Source organism: Ambystoma mexicanum, chromosome 6q, assembly GCF_040938575.1.
Source record: "Ambystoma mexicanum isolate Mex_15411 chromosome 6q, UKY_AmexF1_1, whole genome shotgun sequence".
Taxonomy (NCBI): domain Eukaryota; kingdom Metazoa; phylum Chordata; class Amphibia; order Caudata; family Ambystomatidae; genus Ambystoma; species Ambystoma mexicanum.
Window position 1 is genome coordinate 720,791,355 of NC_090937.1, and position 17,498 is coordinate 720,808,852.

General features: G+C 45.1%; 1 protein-coding gene across 2 annotated transcripts in view; it reads right to left on the reverse strand.

Moving 5' to 3' along the window:
• TTC29 (tetratricopeptide repeat domain 29) overlaps nt 1-17,498 on the reverse strand; it is a 1,778,411-nt gene that overhangs the window by 1,276,415 nt on the left and 484,498 nt on the right. For both annotated transcript variants that reach the window (XM_069631241.1, XM_069631242.1), the window contains exon 5: nt 15,959-16,144. In XM_069631241.1, the coding sequence (XP_069487342.1) occupies nt 15,959-16,144 (186 nt within the window). The remainder of the gene's footprint in view (nt 1-15,958; nt 16,145-17,498) is intronic.

Below are 17,498 nucleotides of genomic sequence, written 5' to 3' on the forward strand. Positions count from 1 at the left end.
AAAGCCAGGACCGTGCAGAGGGCCTGTGAAGGGACAGGAAAGGAAGAAACTGTAGCAAGATTGGTCAGCTCCTTGCAGATTTTAAAGAGTTTGGCCGAGTTGTTAGATGCCTCAGAGACGCCGGCTTGGATGTGCGCTCTCTTCGTAGCAAGTACACAGAGTCTGTATTGCCTTTGGAGAAGGCGGCAGGCCAGATTGTCAGAAGGTGTACCTGTTGCCCTCCACATCCTCTCAGCTACCCTACACTTGCGCTTAAGGGTGACGAGGTCTGAGTCGTACCAATAGTTGCACTTGGGATTGGGCTTCAGGTGGTTCGTAATAACAGGGGCAAGTACATCAAGAATGTTAGAGATAGAGCAGTGAAGGTTAGAAAGGGCTGTGTCAGGGTGTGAGTCAGCCAAAGGTGCAGAAGGAGGAGAAAAAGTGGCAGAGAAAGCCTCAACTGACACATGCTTCATGGCTCGGATGACCGAGGAAGGAGGTCTAAGGAGATCAGAACATCCAAGATGTGCCCTGCAGAGTGAGTCGGGCCAGAGGGGTGAATAAAGAGAGAGAGAGAGAGAGAGAGAGAGAGAGTAACAGAGGTTGCAAAAGAGTCCAGGAGGAGGACAGGAAGCATCCAGGAGGATGTGGAGGTCTAGGAGAAGGAGAAGTTGAGAGGTAAAGGCAAAGAGGGAGGAGGCGAGGTCCGCCCACTCAGAGAGGAAGGAGGTTACCTGGCTAGGTGGCTGGTATGTAGTGACCACAGTGAGAGAGAGGCCACGAGGGAAAGAGTCTTCAGACCAGGCATTCAAAGGAGTAGTAGTTCTGCATAGAAATGACAGAGGCAGGGATCCATTGCAGGAATATCAAGGCTACACCCCCACCGGGATGGTTGGGTCTGGGCGCAAAGAGCATTTTGTAGCCATCAGGGAGGAGTGTGTCAAAACTTGTGACAGATCTGGCCGTGAAGCACGTCTCAGTCAGACCGAAAATATCCAGGTCAAGTTCTTCAAAGAGATGGCAGATGTCAGAGGAGTGTTTGACAGATGAGCAAGAGTTGCGAGTGACAATGTGGAGTAGGTTGCCATCTTTGAAAGACTTCCGTGGTGGGGTACAGGTCTGGGTATGCCCTGAGGAAGTGTAGGAAGAGCCCGAGTATGGGCGGAGGAGGAAGGAGGAGAGGGCAAGGTAGCCAAAAAGGAGAAGGTGTATGCCAGAGAGGTGGCGCAAGAGCGAGGCAACAGGGTGGACATTGAGGCAATGGAGGGTAACGAAGAGGTGGTAGAGGATGGAGGAGTCAGAGGAGCCAGAGAATTGAAAGAAGGGAAAGCAGGAGAAGAAAGGAAGTTGGTAAGGCGCTGGAAAAGTCTATCACAAAGGAGGAGGTTGGCCTGAGAGCCTTGGACAAAGACGGTGCCATTTAGATAAACATTTACGATGGTCTTGGAGGAGTGTAGGGGCCCAGGAGGGCATCCCACCGGGTGCCACCATTAATGTGTGAAGAGTAAACACAGGGACCATATGGAGGGTCCATAGGCCTGGAGAGGGGACGACAAAGAGAATGCCGGCGAGTGTCTGTCTGGAGGAAGCGCTGGTGTAGGTATCAGCAATAGGGGGGCCTGGGTTGAAGACCAGGATATCCCTTATCAACTTCTTCCTCCCATGCCAAGTGAGAAGGACAGGATAGTGAATAGAAGTTAGAGAAGATAGGTGAGACAGAAAGCACCATAGAGGATGCAAGAGAGAGGGTGGGGGAAGGGTAGTGTGGTGAGTGGGGGGAGGAAACACTAGGGTTTGGACAAAAGGAGGGGAGCAAGCAGATTGATAAAACAGGCTAGGCACTAAAATGCAGCACAAGATGGTATTAGGCAAGGCACAAATGCGGCACAAGATGGTGGATGCGTAGATAAAAAGCACACCTAGATTCGAAAATCAGGCTATGCACTAAAATGCAGCAGAAAACAATCGGTACATGGATGGAAGAACAGCAGAAAGAATTTGACGTGATGTATAGATACAGAAGGAGGCTTACAGGGTCCAAGACACCAAAGCACCAAGCAGTAAAGACAAGCTCTTAAGGTGAAGGTATGATATGATATGATATATGATATGGGTACTCAGGTACTCGCAAAATATGATGTAGTGGGCGGGCGAGCTGCAGATGAGTAGGACCGTTTTTGCCAGTCTGAGTTTGCAGAGTAGGGCAGCTGCAGAGGCAGGTAGGTGGAGAGGAGAGGTTAAATGTAGTGTGACATGAGGTCGGATAGCTACTAAGAGAACAATGGGGCAGGGTCTGCCCGAAAAGATTGCAGTAACTAGGTGACATACAGTGTGGAACAGGGCACGGCAGGATGTGGGATGTTCTGTTTTTTGGGTGCGCAAATCCAGTGAAATTGTGGATCATGGGTGAAGAGAAGGCCATGAGTATTGTAACATAGTAACAAAAGAGAGCTGGTGCTTAACCGGTGCGCGAAGACAGACACAGAGAATGATCCTCCATGGGAGGGTGCCCACACAGCTCGCCCAGGCCCGGACAGTGCCATGCAGGGCCAGACAGGGGAGGGCAAAACCCTTTCAGGCGTCCCTTTGAGGGGGCCGGTGATCGCCTGCCGGCTGCGGCGCTTCATGGGAGGAAGTAGAGGGGCCAACTAATCAGGCCAGGCCTCGTCAAGGACTCGAGTCAGCCTCTTTCTCTGCCACGCAGGTCAGCCGTGACTAAATGTCCCTTGCCGGTTCTGAAATGTGCCTGCACCGCGTTAGGAATGGCTTGCATATGGAAAGGCACCAGCAAATGAAAAGTAAAAGAAAGGCTCTCAAGTGGAGACAAGCCTTTGTAGATGTGGCTCTTGTGGGGACCGGCAATCAGTCTGTATTCTGCTGAAGATGGACAACATCTCAGCGGTCAGATATATAAATTATCTGGGAGGGACAAGGTCCAGACTCCTGGCAGAATTAGCTAAAGACTTTTGCCATTATTGCCTATGGGAGGGACTCTCTGTGACAGCCGAGAACCTTCCAGGAGGGCTCCATGGAGTTGCAGACTGGAACTCTCGTCATCTGACAGACTACAGCGACTGGAAGCTCGAGAAAGAAGTGGTCAGTCGATTGGATGGATATGGGGTCCTTTTCACACAGACCTTTTTGCCTCCAGACTGAATGCTCAGAAGTGCTGGTACTTCAACTGGAGGCAGGTTCCATCAGCGTGAAGGACAGACTTATTTCTACAAGATTGGAGCAGGGATACGCACTACGCATTCCCCCCCCCTTCATGATGAGCAGTGCGCTAGCGAAAGTGCACAGGGAAAAAGAGACAAGGGGCCTCATTATGATGAGTCCAGCAGTAGCCGTGCTGGTAAAAAGGTGAGTAATAAAAGGGAAGTAATTTTTTTTCCTGCACCCGGCATTGGGAAATTACCGGGGCATTAGAGCCCAGGGGGACCCAGTAATTGCCCATTGCCGGGCACCGGAAAATATTACTCCCCATTCCCATTTGAGTCCGATTGGACTCAATGGGAATGGGGAGGACGGATGCATCGGCAACATTCATGAATGGTGCCGGTGCATCCGTCAAGGTCTGCAAGTGGGTGCTGTTCCGCCCGCCAGGTCAGAACTGACGGGCAAGAAGTCACCCACTAGCAGAACTCATAGTTTGCCGGTCCAGAAACAACGGTACCAGCAAGCTTACCGGTACCATTGTTTCCGGACCGGCAACGTTATAATGAGGCCTAGTGACTGTAATGGCGCCCATGTGGAAGTCGCAAATGTGGTTTCCAGCTCTGATGGAACATTCCTCAGATTTCCTGCAGATTCTCCCCTCCGACCAACACCTTCGCTCACGGATCTAACTGGGTCATTTCATCCTCTGAGGGTGAAGGGAACACTCCCCCCTGGTGACAAGCAAGGTATCGGGCAAAGATGGTCTACGCTGAGAATTTCAAACAAGCAACAGGGCTTATCGCAGGCTTGTGGGCACCCTCCACTCGCAGGAGCGACGCGTGACTTGGTCAGCATGGTGCGAGAGGAGAGGTTTTCCTCCTGTTTCAGCCACTGTAATAGCAATCCTTAACTTCCTACCTACCCTCTTGGAAGAAGGGAAAGCTTTCAGGATCGTGGGTTATATCGGTCAGCAATATCTGCAGGACACAAGCAAGCGGATGGTGCACCGGTAAGGGGATCACCCATCAATAGTAAGGCTCATGAGAGGAGCTTGGTTTAGACTTCCTCCAAGCCTGTAATACAATGAGACGTGGGACATGAGCATAGTGCTGCGATTCCTAACGGACTGGCCCCCCAACAAGTATCTATCCTTGACCTAACTTCTCCGGGAACCTGGCCATGCTGCTGTGTTTGGTATTGTGCAGGAGAGTATTGGATGTCACGGCGTTAGACAGATAGGAAGGCGTATGGACCAGATGGGATTACCTTCTCTCTCATTAGGAGGACGAAGACTAACTTCTGTTCGATCTCTTACCCATATCTGGCAGACAAACTGCAGCTCCGCATGGCAGAATGTATTAGTGAATATGCGTGTAGGACCGCAGAACTGCGGCCGGCAGGCGTGTCGCAACTGCTTATAGCGTACAGGAAGCCTTTCAAAGGAGTAGCTACAGCCACCATCGTGAGATGGGTCCACGAGGTCATGTGGTAACCAGGGATTAACCTGGCGCATTTTGGGGCACAGTTGATGAGAGGGGCTATGGCGTCTAATGCATTCGTGAATGGGGTGGCCCTTGGAGACATCTTGCAAGCAGCGGATTGGGCCAACAGCAGTGCCTTTAAGACTTTCTACTTTAAGCCAGTACCCTTGCTAGTGGCGGTGATAATACAAAGCTTTGAACAAGCAGAATGCTCGCCTCCAGTTCCTGACATAGAATGAAGATTACCTCTGCATAATGCGCAGGTAGTCTTGATTCTTTTAAAGACACAGAGGCAAGCATGTATATAGCTTTTTGCCCTTTGGAAAGTGTAGGGCAATGCATTCTCCACCATAATGACATTGTTTCTGTTTGATAGGAGACGACCAGAAGAATGGCTGACCACAGGGTGCTGTGATGATGCCATGGAATGGCCAGGGAAGGAGTCGGATCCATGCACAGGAGCAAGTTGGAAGTATAGGGAATTTCCAAGGAGGATATGATTTCATGGGCGGTTGTGTTCCAGTTACGAGTGTAGGTGCAGTTCAGGGCATCTGAAGGAGAGGCGCAGCCAAGGGCAGGAAGTGACTGACGGACAGGCAGAGGAAGTGTCTTGGACTACAGAGAGACTTTTCAGAGGGGAATGTAGTTTTGAAAAATAAAATAAAAAAAGGAGTGTTTGAAATCATTTTCAGTTATTTTGTTGAAATTGCTGAAGAGTAGAATTAAAGAAGTTGAGGCATAATGCTTGCCTCCATATCTTTAATAGAATCAAGACTCCCTGTGCACTATGCAGGGGTAAACTTCATCCTCATGACCCAGTCTGATAACTGTTCAGGGTCCCACTGCTGGAGGACACATACTGCCCAATCCAGAGTCACCGTTCCTCTGGAGACATCTTACTTTGCAGGAGCCAATAGTCTCCCTACGGTCCTGCAACTTAGTATGTTTTTGAATGTAGCGGTGGTCCCAGGAGGAGCGACCAGATATGGCTTCCCTAATAGGATGTGTATATGGTTTGCCTAAACTGACTAATCTGAACACCCGGTAGGTTTCAGGGAGGGAACTTGGTTTTGTGATGTCACATCTGGATAAAATCAGGTGACACATGCCCATAAAACAAGAGCTCTGCAGAATGTATGTTTTTCTACTGTGATCCCTGTCACTGCTAGATAATAAAGACAGTAAACTTTGCCTTTTGGCTGAGTCTTACATGCTTGCGGCGCAGAGTATTTGATGGGCCAGAGTGTCTCTCTGTTGGTAAATGGGGTGACTGCTATAGAGCCCCTGCCGCACCTTTACAAAACACTTAGCAGAACGGCACATCAATGTTCTGGAGTTGCTAGCAATGTACAAGGCACTAAAAGCTTTCAACCATCATCTACCAGTGAAGAATGTACTTGTTATCACGGACAGCACAACTGCCATGTTTTACATCAACAAACAAAAAGGGACACACTTATTGTGCATAACAGGACCATCAGGGTGGGCAGAATTGCTATCTTTTACAAATCCTGTCTTTCCATTTCACACTCCGAGGAACAAGCCTGCAGATTGCGAACTCCTCCTAATGAAATTTCTCATCACCCCTACACATACTTGCATATATTCACAGCTTCGTACTCATACACAGACCGTCCAGACTACAACAGAAATGTGTTGCTATCCTGGTTACTCACCCTCCCTCGACATGCTAGGGCACTTCAATTTATGGTTCAATATCCCTCATAATCCTATGACACGACCCTTCCTGGAAACCAGGAATCCCTTCATCTGACACAACTAGTATTGCTTCTTGCCTCTTAGAAATTTACCACTGGATGACGACAAACCACCTCCTTCTCAACCCTTGGAAATCTTAAATCATTATCTGCAGGAAGGTTGCTCTCTCCCCCCAACCCACACCTTGGCTGCCCTCTCTAGGCCCTTTGCCCTTCCCCCTGCTACCTCCACCACAGGAAAGAACCTTGGATGCATCATGGACACAGATCTGGCACTATCACACCACATCAACTCAGTGTCAAAATCTTGTTATCTACACCTTTGCACCTTCCAGCACATCTTCCCCTATCTAACCTTTCCACACAAAGATACTGCAATCTCGCCCATCGTCCTCTCTCTCCTAGTCAATGCGAACATGCAGGCACACCTGTTTCACAACTCGGAAACCTCCAATGGGTCCAAAACACTGCTGCAAGGCTCATTCTTGCAAGGCTCCTTCTTGCCCAAATCCCAGAGGACACATCACCCCCCACCCTACATGTCCTCAACTGGCTATCGATTGGGCACCGGTCCACCTTGAAGGCCATGTGCATAACCCACAAGCACTGCACAGCACTGGCCCAGAATATCTACAACACAAGCTCATCCCCAACAGGCCCAACAGAAACCTGAGATCAGGCCCAGCTCTGCTCCTAGTCATTACTTTTGACAAATCAACCAGAATAGGGGGGGTCCTCCTTCTCTGTCCAAACACGCACCATTTGGAACTCTATCCCTCGCAGCATTCGCCTCATTGAGGATTACCTCACCTTCCCGGAAAACACTCAAGTCCTGGCTTTTCCCTTTGGCACCCTGGCTGATCTAGTCCACTTTCAGGGGTTAAATATCACCCCCAAACACGCAAGTGGAGGTTTCGATGAGTCACTGGTCACAGCAAAACACTGAGCATGCACAAAAAGGACTCCAGTCGATTTGCATGATATGGCCTGCTTTCACTCAATGCAACTACATACCAGCCATGACTATCTGGTACGTATCGCACTCCAGCTCAATGGAAGATAGCTTTGTCCCTCCCGGGGAACAGCCACACACCAGCACACATCTGCGGTAATCCACTACTCCAACGCACATTGCACATGACCTCTGCCACTAGAATTCAGCTAGGTCCCACAAAGAAATTCGGTCTAGCTGGGCCCATAGTCTGCCTCCTTGATTTGCATACTCTCCAGACAGCTCATCACAGTACCCATCCAAGAGCCAGCATGGGTCACTAGCAGGGACTTAGCTGTCCCCGATTCGCATACTCTCCAGACAGCTCATCACAGTACCCATCCAAAAGCCAGCATGGGTCACTAGCAGGGACTTAGCTGTCCCTAGCTATCTTTGCACTGGCTAAAATGCACACACACATTTCAAATCCTCCTATCAATTCTCATACATCAGACTCTGGTCCTCCAAAGGCGTTCACCCACAGCACATTGAGGCCATACCAATGGCACTAGGTGCTATTCAAATGCCATATTACATAACTTAACAAGCCTAATTGACGGAGGTGTGGTAGCAAATCATAACTTATTATCCATATATAAAGAACAGTTTAAACGGATCAAATAAATACATGCCTTTGCTATTCTCACCCAATTAGGGCACATCTCTGAATCAGCAGCTAACCAATAATGACAAATATGCAGTGAGTATGCCTTATAATATTCTCTTATTTTAGATTCGATTCAAAAGGGTCTTACAATACTGCTAAAGGTACCCTTGCTTTATTCCCTTATTCCCCCAAAAGGGTATTAAAAACTTTACATATGCTACATAGTAAATGATTAGGTAGAAGCAGCAGTGTGCTAAAAAGATGTAACAATTTCAACAATAGAGACATTTTAATCCTGCCTATTTTCCTCCAAAGAGTCAAATTAAGGCTCTTCCTCTTCTTATACAGACCCCGGATTTCAGTTTGTTATAGCTTAATATTGTAGGATAAAATCTGATTGATGTCTCTAACTACTTGTATTCCCAAGTATTTAAGCTCCCTCTAAGTTCAATGTATTCTAGTGTTTCCAAAAAATACTCTATGGGAGTCATTAAGAGTTTCCCGGTACCGGGATACACAAGGTGCCAGAAACAGCGGTAAATCCGCATTCCATGGTGTCCCATGGTGTCCCATATGACTCCATGGAGGGGACTGCTGGACAAAACTGCTGTTTTATTGCCAGTGGGGACCTGGATTCCCTCCAGGTCATTGATGGAGGTAAATCAGTAACCTCGGCTGGCAAACTTGTAGTTTGCCAGTCTGGAAAAAGTGCTGGTCACACATTACCACCACCTTTCCCGGACTGGCAAACTTTTTTTTTAAAGGTGTTATTAAAGTATTCAACTTAAGACACACTCCCAAATCTGCCTAAAACTTCAATCAGTTTCTGAAAAAAGCTCTCAGTATCAGATATCAAGACTAATAGGTCATCAGCATAAAGGGGGACTTTTGACATACAGCCTCCACAACCCCCGCTTAAGGGTAGGCTTAAAAGCACTTAATGGTAATTCTAAGGAACACATCCCTACTAGACCCACTTCCAGGGGTTTAGGTGACTTTGGAGATATTGGTTATATACCCCATTGCGAGAAAAGGGAAGAGGTTGATCAAACGAGCACTATATTTTTTTAATGCTAGGCAAGCATGCCTTTTTGGTACAGAAATTAGGTGTTATTCAGGCTGCAACTTAATGATACATAGTGAAAATACATTTTAAAAACAACGGTTATGACTTTCCTGGTCTGCCTCAGATAGGGCAGTACATTACGAATTAGGGCGGCTCCCCATAAAATCGTACATTTTATTGATACCGGTTTTATTATATTGGATTACATTGTATTCTTCATCAGAATGGTCTGATTGAGAACATCAGTCATAGCTCCTTTATAAAAAAGTAACATGACTCAAGAAAGTAAATCATATTCTGCAAGAAATTGGCGAGTCTGTATTATGAGAAACCCTGAATACTATAAATAAGAGAGCCACGTCATTAGAAAAAAAGTGTATCCTAGTACCAGGATACATCTTTTTACAACTGCAGAAATAGTTACCTTTTTCTTAGTTATTCATCTATTAAGAACTCTCAATTTGTAGCAGCATACAAACCTTGTACATGACTTGAATAGCAGACTTCTCTTATTCAAGGTGCAGTTAGGTAGATTACCTGTTGTAAGCCTTATAAAGAAATGACATCTGGTGTGCTCAGTTCTTTGCCTTATGTGTACAATAAGTCCAGAGACGTTTCAACAGTTTTTGTATTTATGTCTAGCCTTAAATTAGATGCACAAAAAACTCATAAAACCATGACTGAGAAACAATGGAATTATGAACTTACCATTTGGACTATTCCAATACAGGTTGCTGAATTCAGTAGGCTGCATATTTATCATAGTGATGTACCTCTTGCTCACTTAGTGTAAGAGAACAAAATGGCTTAAAACTATATTTGATAATTAATGTATTTTGTTCATTTTGATAGATTTATTACAATAAGAACTATATTACTGCAATGATTTTATATCCTTTTATAATGATAAAACTGCATTTTGTATGCTTTTATTACGTTGGTGAAAATAAAGCTAAAATGAAACAGAAGCAATCTTTGCTTTTTGATTTTCAAAAATGCGTGGAAGGGAGATATTAGGGGCATTTGATTTGGGGATGTGGTATTAGTTTACAAAGCATTAACCTGTGCATCAACATGGGAAAAAATACTGTGCAAAAGAAGCATGTGTGGTGCCTATGCATGTTTTCTTTATCCATTGTTTTTATTAGACAAGCCTTTCACATGATTTAACAATGAAGATCTGAATTCTTTTTTCAAAGATCACGATTCTCATTGTGATCTAAGATCTCAATACATATATGAGGGGCAGGTCAGCTGTGAAGATCTCAATCTTTATATATACGCATGTGTTTAAAAGCATATATAGAACGGTAGTTTGTGATTTAATCGATCAAAAGAACATGTATGTTGCATTAACGTGTGGTAGGGGTTGAGTGACTAGAAATTGATACAGTGATGAGGGAGAACAGTACACACTATTTTCTTTCAGAATCTCGATTCTCATTGCAATCTAAGATCTAATTTCTTATTGAACAGCTAAAGAAAATACAAATACAAAACAATAGGATGCGAGAAGCACAATATATGCTAGTTGGGTACATGGAAGGTTTTAGATCAAGTCAAAATTGGATGTTTACTGATGGACAAGAGAGTACACCAAGACCTGGCCAACAGGATGGGTGCAGTACTGTCCTTGTTCTCTCTGTCCAAGGGACCTGCCTCTATCTCCAACACCCAAATTATCTTGGTCTCCCTATCTCCTTGATGTATCATGATGGCTTCTGACTGTACATTCACTGCTCTTCTTGCGTGGCCTGACACCACCTCAATGCTTCACCACATGCTCATTCCTCCTCACCTCCTGCACTCTGATGCATGGGGCATTTGCATACCTGGTATTAATCCTTTCCAGTGCATTCCTTCTTTTAAGTAATGCCACCACTTCTTCCGGTATTTTCCACTACTAAAGATGCCCCACCCATTCTTCCTCCTATCTTCCTCTCTTCCTGATATATCACACCACACCACCTTTTCCCCACATCTTCCCCTTCCCTTCCTCCTCCTGATAGCTCTGCACTTCTCCCTTCTCTGTAGTCGTCTCCTCTCCATACTGATGGTTCACCTTCTCTCCCTTCTACTTAATCACCTCCTATAACCTGAGCAACCCTCGTTCCTGCTGCTTTACCACCTCTCTTGCTGTCTCACCCCCTGCCCCTGCTGCTTCTGATGCTTCGGATTTAAGACAGCTCCGACTGGCCTCAATCAAAACAGGGAACCAGACTCCGGGGGAGGGAAGGACCGCCCACCCTTATTGTGACAAGTAAAATTAGGGTATATGCCCTTTTGGTCAGTGGCAACCAACTGGGTGGTAAGACTCAGCATATCCCACCCTTGTCTGCCCTCAGCAAGCATAATAATAAGGCTATTAATTACTGGTCCACCGAGATGTGTGATGAATCAGTGGTGCTTCCCCCCCAAATTTTTGTATTCCTCTCTGTAAATGTATTTTCCTATGGCTTTAAATTTAAAAGGACAAAATGCAAATCTTCTTTAGACATATAAATTAGAACTTTTAAACAATTCTCATATACAAAATGTGATGTGCATCAAGTGGGCACTAGTTAAATTGAGACATGGCATACCCATTCATGTGGTCCGCTAAACAGAGCGGAAATGATACTCTCAAGTGAAGGATAAAAGAAATCTGGTGGTATCCTTATCCTAATACAATGCATCTGCCTCCATATCAATACAATAGGGATAATAGTATGCTCGCCACTACATCCTGCTACAATGTCACTGTGATAAGGTTGAAACGGCCCTACCAACAGTACCAACTCAACTAAATCTGTGGGGTACATTTACCAGCATCAGCAGTTACCCAAAAACGGCTGTGCTTTTGTCAGCTACGTACATGGGAGGAGAGATTTGAGCACAGCCACCTCAAGAATGGCTGCATTTTGTTTCCTACATGTGAATCGTGAGAGAATAACATCAAGGAAGAATGGCTCTGCACTGCTATTCTGTCAATTCAAAAACTCAAAGCTGCACAAGAAAATGTCTTGCATTCCAGACTGCATCGCACTGGTGCCTTCTTTCATTTTAAACACAGCCCTGCCTTGTATTGCATGTGAATATTATCAAATAAGGCCATCCTGCACTGAACGTCATTGTTTTCATCAAGTAAAGTCCATGAAAAGCAAAGGAATCTGCTTTAAGTCTGCACAGCTTGGATTGACTTTTTGGAAATAAATCAACACATGCAAAGTGCTTCAAAGGAAAGATTCTCTCTTACATCGTGTCACTTGCAAAGAAACCATTTCCAGCATCTTTCTGTGCCCAGAAACTGACCTGATCTTTCAAAGCCTTTCAGAAAATTAATGTAAAAGAAACGGCATTTTGTGACAGTAACAGGAGAGAAAAAAACACGTGTAAGCCTGCTTTTGCAAAGCAAAAGAATTACATTTGTAAAATTGAAGGTGAAAGAATACAGTGGTTCACACAGAAACACAATTTTACATATGGGGAGAGGGTCTAAGGAAATATGTATATTGTGCTGCTTTTCCCCAAAATACAAGTCATCCCATTTTCGGTGAAAGCAGTTTGGCAGAGGGTCCAATGTCACACCTACCCATGAACAGATACTGCAATGGACATGTGCTCTGTTCTCTGGGACCTAATAGTGTGATAATTACAGGTTCCCCAGACTGCCTGGCAGAACTGCCCCAAGGACAAAGAATGGGAGTGAAGCCCTGGGTTTTGCCTCATACGTGTGATTTTCTCTCCATTCATGCCCAGGATCCACAGCAGGACTTCAATGGGTAGTCATAGAAACCCTTAAGTGAGCAAGCCAAGCCTGGCAGGGACATTTGGCTGTGGGAGGTTGAGGACCGCCCACATCTGGAGAAACAAAATCCTCCTGTTAATTTGAAAGAGCTACTGAACATTATGACATTTGTTTCAGAAACCTAAAGAAGCAACAATTCGATATTATGCCAGTATTTTCTGTGATTTTTGGACAAGCAAAATAAGACTATGTGTATCTTTGTGGCATGTGGTGGACTGGAAAGGCAGTTAAAAGGCATTTAGGTGTGAATTATAAATGGCGCAGAAATGAAACTTGAGGAAAAGATGCCAAATATTAGGATGCATACATGTAGCCATTTGTAGAACTGTAGGTGTTTTGTTTCTCCTAAGAAAATAGTGAAATTGTGCACAAGGGCAAAGCAGCATCGCACAGAGGTGGCATTTGAACCAGCTTATTCCTTTTGAAATATGTGATCTGCCTATCTGATTTTTATGATGGCAACTATTGTAAATATAAAGTTGTATTCCATAACTCTTTTTGTGAAAAATTAGGCTTGTGGGACAAAAGGAGTCATAAAAGGCATACCCCTTAGGGGAGATCACTTCCTTCAAACCAATCAGCTCAGAGGGAGGAGGCGACACTATTAGCCTGGCATATCCTAGTCTAGGGGTATGTACAGATTACTTCCGCCCATATTGTAAAAATCCTATGATGTCACGCTGCCTACTTAAGGGGTAGACGGGGAGGCACAGGAGATTGAACATTCAAAATGCACCCTGCAAGATTCCAAGACCACAGAACCAGGCCCAGAGGTAGCTGACCCAAATCTGAGCAGAACCACCTATCCAGAACCACCTGTCCAGAACCAATTTCATCCCAATAATTCAGGGAGAAAGGAGGGAAGGCCGCTGAGCCGTTTAGGAGAATCCAGTGACAAGACCTTTTGCCCAGCTAACCCTCCCGCTGTCCACAGTGACCAGACTTTGCCCAGCTGTTCCCAACAAGGAGAGCCCAGCGGACCCAGTACCCCGATCTATTGACTCCGCTGCCCGTGACCAGATCCTAGGCCCTGCTGTCCAGAGGCCTTGCTGGCTGTCCAAATTGCCCAACTCAAGTGTACTTTGTAAGTATCACATCACCCAGTACCCAAATACTGCATATCTTACATATGAGAATCTGTTTAGTCAATATCTGTTAGCATAATTATTTTCTAATCATTTCAGTTATCTGTGTAAGTCCTTAGTACCATATTTGAGATTAATTAATTCCCCTATACAGAGGTACGCGGCGTGAGCTGGTTAAAATTGCAAATGAACCCCCTTGCGAGCAGTGTCTTTCTTAAATAAGCTAGCCATTCAAATATACTCTCAGTAGAACCTGTCATTGTACAATCAAGACTGATTTTTGCCCGTGTGATTGCTTTCCTTAAGAAATCCGATGTTCCTTTTTATATGGAGAAAGCCATACTGGTACATCATAGTCATCCTTTCACTTTATTATCCTATCTGTTCTGTACCTTTGTTCTCCATAACAAAACCGATTTCCGATTTTGATTGCTAAGCCCATTTCCTTAGCTGTTTGGTTGTTTAAAGCTCGAGTGAAAAGAAATTACAATTCTGCCGCGTGTGATTTTTGTTGCATTGTTTTCCTTCCAAAAGCGATTTTCTCACCTGTGTTCATGTTGCTTTAGTTCCCTGCCCAGTAACTTGTAAGCTTCCTTGCTTCTTTAGTACAGTACACAAATTTTCATCTGATCTATCTGACCGCAAAAGTAGACTGACCTCAGAGTAACAAGTGCAATCCGCGTATGCTATTTTGCTCAATTATAAGGTTTTCATTTTCTTCTTTGACCTCCCATTCTGGAGTGGTGGGTCAAATTTAAAAATACTTTTCCCTCTTCTTGCTGACTCCTTGCCACTGCTTTCTATCCACACAGACTTTAGTTAGCAGGTATTGGGGAAGTGTTGCACGGGAGCGCCTAACATAAATGCCAACTATGAGTGTGACAAAAAGTGATCTTGCTTCTATTCATATTTCAAGTTTATGTATCTGATGTCAGAAAGTTAAAATTAATTGTATTACAACATTTTACTGTATATTATCACCACACTGGTGAATGCTGCCCATAAAACTATTTTTGCTCTGATTTTGAATTTGAATTTAAAATAAATAAATATTTCTTTGTTACACACCGGCCTGGTTCATGGTTCATTGCGACACAGGGTATTTGTCAAGGTGAGTGTGAGGTGGGTTGGGTGCCTTCTCAAAAACGGATCCCAGGTTTAAATAAAAATAAAAGGGCATGTTTATTATGCGCCACCTTCAGTGTCAGTGGTAGAATTCTCTGGTTGGAGTGTGCCGTGTCTGAGAATCTGTTACAGACCACCATTATGCATAGACAAGAGCACCAGATAAACACCCACACAAATGCACACTCTGCAAAACAAAGCAGGTAAGTCAATTTCAGTGTAAGCAGACTATTGAGCAAAGAGTGTCTCAAAGCTGGCATAACATTTACAGGGCCCACTATGCACTGAACAATGCTTAAACAATTGCAATCCCATTCTCACTCACTCATTCAGCACAAGGATCACTGAACCCAGCTCGAGCTCTAAAGAACTCTTTGCCATCCTTAAAGAATTAGAAAAACCCTCTCCCACCTACTTTCTGGTCCATATCGACAAAGCTTGGTGCTCAACAATCCAGGCAGCACTCTCGAACAAAATCTACAAACTAAAAGACGAAATCGCTACAAAGAAACAACAGCTCCTAGCTAAACCCCAATGGCACCTCACCCCTCCTACACGCAATTCCCCCCAGTTCCACTTCTCCCATTACCACAGAAGATAATGCCACAACCACCCAACATCTCAAACCATCTAACTGCAGAGGTGATGATTATCTAGCCCACATAGTCGAACTCTACACTGCTACCCTAGCACCCACCATAGCTGACTTTTTGAATGTTTCCTTTGCCTCCAACAATGTCCTGAACTGCCTCAAAACCGCCTGGGTCTCTCATCAAGAAAAACGTCAACTATTATGGCTTCTAGTGCATAATGAGGTAGTGTGAGCGAATGAGAATAGGGATACATACTAGGCTACTTGAAATCCATAAGAATAGGCAGGAAAAAAGATTAGGATTCATAGTGAGCATCCATTCTAAAGGAAACGTTCAATTGAAATAAATTGTACAAGATGCCACTTACTGTTCTCTTCACAGACTTTACCAAGATTTTCATTTGCCTCTGCTTCTTTCCGTCCACCGTCCACTTTAATGAACTGAGATGTGGTGAAACAACATTCAAAAAAGTGATTTGATAGCCAGTCATCGCCAGACTTCTGGAAGTACTTAGCCAGAGCATGCTGATTGGTATATGCTTCCTCGTAGTGCCCTAGCAATGAAAGAAAATGCAATTTAACTCAGTGCACTGAAGAACAGTCACAACAACCCATATATTAGAACATGGTATATAGTAACAAAACAATGCACTCACACGGCTGTAGGTGTACGGTGACATACCTGTAACAATGCATCTTCATGTGCCTTACACTAATCTTTCATTTGTGACACATAAGGCACAGGATTTTGCTCTTAAGGAAATAAAATGGCTCATCATACAATGTAAGAAGGACTTCACCCTACTTGCTTCAGAATAATCACTGCACTTTCACTTTCTTTTCAATCTGTTTGCAACTAAATTGCCCTTGTTTAAGAACTTTGTTTTGCGAGGTTGGGGGGCGTGGTGGGGGGGGGTGCTTTGCATCAAAAGCAGGAGCAGGTACATATATTTTGTAATGTCAGATATCCATGCTGTCTTTACGGGGCATCACCATTGTAAATTTCCCAAGAGCTATAGAACAGTTGCATTGAAAGCTAAAGAAGGGGGACGGTGGTCGTGAGGTATGAGGATCTCTAGTACAGACACCTAAACAGTACAGACACCTAGAGACGGAGGGGATTATTCAAAAAGAAAAAAAGAGTACGCTGAAGAGAGGCGACCACCATTTATCAGGGGTGTCATTTGGGAGTCTCTAGGGTTCACCGTTGTGACCCCTGCTGTCTTCCTTGCTAGCCCTGGCCGAAAAAAAGTTTTTTTCTAATTTTTTTAAAGCTGACTGAGCTTAGCCCTCAGGCACATTGGCCATTTATCCACCCCCTTGCTGCTGATGCTCCCTTTGGAAAACTGAGGTATGGCATAATGGCAGTGTTAGGTCGGGTGCCGTGCCGCCAGCCTGTAGATTTGATTTATTTCCAGGGGGGCAGAGCCCACCAGAGCCCAGACTTTCTGGAGCCTTAGCCGACACAGGCGTACTCGGGCAGGCAGGCGCATGGCACTTTTGCTATAATGTAGCAATTTAGCTGTGCAGCCCGACCTCCAGCACAAACGATACAAATGCAACCTGCCTGGGAGGGACCACCAGTATTCCAGTTCTTCCGTTGCTGAGGACTTGAGTGACAGTCTGACTCCTAAAGTCTATAGTCCGGTCTGCCTGCTGCCCCCTGCCCGTATTGTGTGCGTGTAGTGTGCCGTGGTGCCGGGACTGGCTGGTTTGCTGACCCCCAAGAAGTTAACTTGTGAGGACGGCACAGTCAGAGAGAGCAGGTGAGGTGGTGGTGAGCATGTGTGAGCCGTGAAAGGCTAGCATGCGTTTGTGGCAAGGTGAGTCAAACTGAGTGACTTCACTGTGTGTGAAGTGAGTGATAGTACAATGCATTCACTGTTTAGGGTTGTAAAGGTTAGGTAG